This window comes from Mus caroli, chromosome 6 (genome assembly GCF_900094665.2).
Source record: "Mus caroli chromosome 6, CAROLI_EIJ_v1.1, whole genome shotgun sequence".
Taxonomy (NCBI): Eukaryota; Metazoa; Chordata; class Mammalia; order Rodentia; family Muridae; genus Mus; species Mus caroli.
In genome coordinates this window covers 84317061-84321185 of record NC_034575.1, presented here as the reverse complement: position 1 = coordinate 84321185, position 4125 = coordinate 84317061, and the positions used below count along the sequence as shown (strand labels likewise).

Sequence of the window (4125 nt, the reverse complement as noted above, 5' to 3'; positions counted from 1 at the left end):
TTTCATGGTGGAGATGAGGTCAGAGGACTTCGTGATCAGAGGAGGAGGAGCCAGGAGGTTGAAAGCAGGGCAGGAAAGACAGACACGAGAGCCTGGGCCTGAGATGGCTGCTACTTGGTAAGTGAGTGAGGAAAAATGGGAACTGAGCGGGTGAGCCTGTGAGGACAGTGGTCATCCTGGAGAAGGGATGTGGGAAGAGCAGATAAGGTAGGACATGAGGGTAACAGGATGGTGCAGGTGACCAGAATTAATAACCTCCCAAAGACCTGGCCCTGGGCTTCCTGTGGGAAATGGCTGGTGCTGGACATGGAGGCCACAAGTTCCTGAGTGTGTCTGTGGAGTTGTGGCAGCCACACAGTGGGCCTGCAGTGACACACCCCACCCCTAAGGATGGGAGAGGACTCTACACAAACTCACTTGGCACATTTATTAACCAGTTAGGTTGCGACTACTATGTCCCCTTGTGGCCCCCTAGGGTGGCCCAGGGATGGGTTAGGTGACTGTCACTTGTTGTCCACCCTCATGAGCTTCTCCTTGCCATTGACAGTTACTGACCGGAGCTGTCCATCTTCTTCCACCTCCACCCGCTCTTGGCCGTTCTCAATGATTCGCTTGGTGGTCACCTTACGGCCGTTCACCATCTCAGTCGATGACATCACTGACTTGAACCCTGAGCTGCCAGAACCGGAGCCACCAAACGAAGCAGATGAAAAGGTGGAGCGGCTGCCCCCACCACGGCCCAGAGTATTGAAAGATGACAAGGCTTCCATGAAGGCTGGGAACTCACCAAAGCCCGAAGAGAAGACTCCGTGTAAACCATGGGACCGGCCTCGGCCACTGAACGGAGTGTCCCAGAATTCAAAGGAAAAAGGGTCCAGTCCTCCAAAGAACTCGCGGAAGATATCCTCAGGATTTCGGAAGGGATAGCCAGCACCAAAGGGACTGCTGTGGGGGACATTGGCACCGCCACCCGCTCTCCATCCGTCACAGCCTGCCCGGTCGTACACAGAACGCTTCTTAGAGTCTGACAAGACTTCGTAGGCTTCGGAAACCTGCTTAAACTTCTTCTCAGCTTCTTCTTTGTTGTCGGGGTTCTTGTCAGGGTGCCAACGCAAAGCCAGCTTTCGATAGGCCTTCTTGATGTCCTCAGGGGAGGCACTTGATTGTACACCCAGCACTTCATAATAGTTGGCCATGGTAAGGGCAGTGGGGGACTGGATGAGATGGAGGACTGAGGAGGGCTGAGGCGAGTGGCTGGGGTCCTCCCTTGGGTGGGGGACTTGCTGGAATCTGCTGGCTCTGGGTGGTGGAGTTTAGCTTTCCATCCTCCCCATTCTCAGGGACAGGTGGAGTCTCCACTGAGAGGGGCTTGGGGGTAGGGACAGTGCCGCTCTGGGCCAGGCCAAAGCGGCCCCTTCCAAGCTGGGGCCAGGGCCCTTTGTGACATAAGCACGGGGTATCCAGTTCCCCCACCCCCTNAGCCGAGCACCACACATCACAGAGCTGTGGTGAGGCTGATCACTGTGGTGNGCCTGCAGTGTGAGTTTGGCTACACGAAAGCTGTTTGTTCGACTCCCTGGGAGCCAAAGAGGAGAGGCGGGTGCTAATGGACAAGAAGTTCTGTGGTATCACTGGCCTGGCTGTCAAGCATCCCTGAAAAGTCTCCAGGCCCTCCAGATTTGTGGTCCTCAGCTCGTGCTGTGCTGTGGGGTCCTGTTTGGACCAGCGCTGACCTCTCCCTGCTCCCTTTCCTTCTTCCATCTCTCAGTGCTCCTGGCTCCCAGCTGCAGACAGCTTGCAAGGGCCATAATAGTTCTCTTGAGTCCCACAGGCCAGGAAGGATGACAGATTCTGGGGACACTTCAGGTAACAGTCGCCAACACCCACGTTCATTTCACCAAGGGCCGGACAGGCTCCACGCATCATACCAGTGCTCGCTCGCTCGCTCGCTCGCTCGCTCGCTAAACCACTGTATTGTGGTTAGGGATGGAGATGATGGGAGGGGCAGGAGGTAGCAATCAATGGGACAGAGGCCACGGGGATGATGCTGATGAGGGTGGTGCTCCTATGAAGGTGGCAAGTGTGTGGCTCAGCTAAGATGGTGACACACACCCAGCATGTGCCCTCCTCATCTGCCCACCCTGCAGGGGCTGCTGGAGCTCAGCCTCCCAGGCCTCATTAGTGGAACCTTTGAAGGGAGGGGCCAGAGGCACCAGGCTCCAGAGTCACTGCAGGCTTCTTTTGTTGGTGGTGTGCTGTAGACAGCCCTCACCTGGCTCTTTGTGAAGGTTGGTGTCTGCTGGGTGGGAAAGACCCTCTTTTATGATTCTGTGAGTCTCAAGGCAACTGCTGGAGAGGCCTGAGACAGAGAGAGGAAAGGAGGGAGCAAGTNCACACCAGCTTTAGGTGGCCACAGTGGGTGACGTGGAAGTAATGTTGGAGGTGGCATGATGGAGGAGGAGAAGGTGGTGGGGATAGAGATGATGGTGGTGATGGCCCCTCCTATGTAGGTGAGGTTCCTTGCCCTCTTCAGGCAGATGGAGTCTATCTGCCCAAGGGAGACAATGTGGAGACCTTTCACTGCTCAGGTACAGCAATTGCCCAGGACAGAGAACACCACAATGACTTGGAGGCCTCAGCACATCCAGAGCAAATCCTAGCCTCCTGGGTTTGACAATGGAGGCCTCCTAGGTGGGCCATAAAGGAAGATACACGGAACTTAGAACTGGACAGCCACTTGGTGGCAGCATGCCGAGGTGACTTCCCCTTCTACAAAGAGGTCCCAATTAGCATCCTGGGGTCCCAAAGTCTGAACAGTATTTGGGGTCCAAGTGGGAGAAGCATAGCATCTGAGGGGCAGAGCATGGTGGACAGGCGTGCCCTGATTCTGAGGTCACTTCCATTCTGTAAATCTCCATCCTCCTTCACTAGTGGGAGTCCTCTTCTTCCTCCTCCTCTCTGGGGATTCAACATCTGATGTCTCAAGTCCATAGTCTCAGAAAGGAATCTGGGAAGAGAAAGGACCTCAGATAACTGGGTGATGTCAGCAGAGCCCAGCTCAGTACAGAAGTAGGCCCAGAGAGGGCAGGGCACACCCAAGGTCACACAGCAGCCCCAGAAAGCNCTCCCCAGGCAAGCTGATAGAGGCTGATTAGGCAGCCAGAGGCCCCTCTGTCTCTCTAATTAATGGAGTGGCTTTTTAAAAGGATTCTAATCACCCCGATGCTATCTGCTTATCGCCAGAATTCCTAATTAGATGGTCCTGGCAGGAACTTGCCTAATTCCCTCCAGNCTCTGTAGTCCTGCCCAGGGGGGCAGCCCACCCACCCTCCACCCCACCAGATGGGCAGCTGAGGGGCCTCCTCTCCTCTCAGGGCCCGAGGTTAGCCAACTGCATTTCCTTCAGGGTGGATGGGTGACAGGGATGGATGGATGGATGGGCTGCTGGGATGGCAGTGACAGGTGAGTGATGGGCTTGGATTGCAGCTATGATAGATAGATGAAAGCGAGAGCTGATAGACTGAGAGATAAGGTTATACAGTGATTAAGGGTGCAGACTGCCAAGTCAGATGACCTGAGTTCAAATCCCAGCTCTGCCACTTCACAGCTGTATGTTCTGGGGAAAGTTGCCCAACTTTGCTGTGATTCAGTTTCTTCATTTCACCTGAAAAGTGGGGAGGATATCTCCTCTCCCAGGGGTATTGGTCAGTGACTGAGGAGGACTGTTGCTGGCATCCCCATTCTAGGTAGCCATGTCACCCTGCACAGTGACTCAGCCCCAGTGTTCAGCAGTGCCCAGGCTGAGCGTTTGTTCCAAGCCCTAGGCTGATCAGCCATTAAACNCAGTTCTGCACTGTTGTTCTGTGCAGAGGTAATGCTCTCTTCACTGTGGACACAGAGACTACACACAGGACCTGGGGACAGCTCATTTCTCAGTTGAAGTGAAGACTGGAAGTGTGAGTGTTCCCAGCAGAGAGGCAAGGACAGGCACCTGAGGAGACCATGGGCACAGAGGCTGAGAGCAGGGGCCATGGGCACAGAGGCTGAGAGGAGGGGGGAGGGCCAGGTCTAAGCTTGCAGAGCCTGGGAGGCCTTCAGAAGACTGGGAGTGTGTGTGTGTGTGTG

General features: G+C 55.2%; 1 protein-coding gene across 1 annotated transcript; it reads right to left on the bottom strand.

Annotated features, from left to right (window-relative positions):
• Positions 1-416: 416 nt before the first annotated feature.
• On the bottom strand, positions 417-1439 carry Dnajb8 (DnaJ heat shock protein family (Hsp40) member B8). Its single transcript, XM_021165205.1, has one exon. It carries the CDS (start codon positions 1194-1196, stop codon positions 504-506), a length of 693 nt encoding a protein of 230 aa, XP_021020864.1. The 5' UTR covers positions 1197-1439; the 3' UTR covers positions 417-503.
• Between the last annotated feature and the right edge of the window lie 2686 nt (positions 1440-4125).

Excerpts from the sequence above, each read along its gene's own strand:
- Dnajb8 (XM_021165205.1), bottom strand. The coding sequence starts at position 1,196 with ATGGCCAACTATTATGAAGTGCTGGGTGTACAATCAAGTGCCTCCCCT.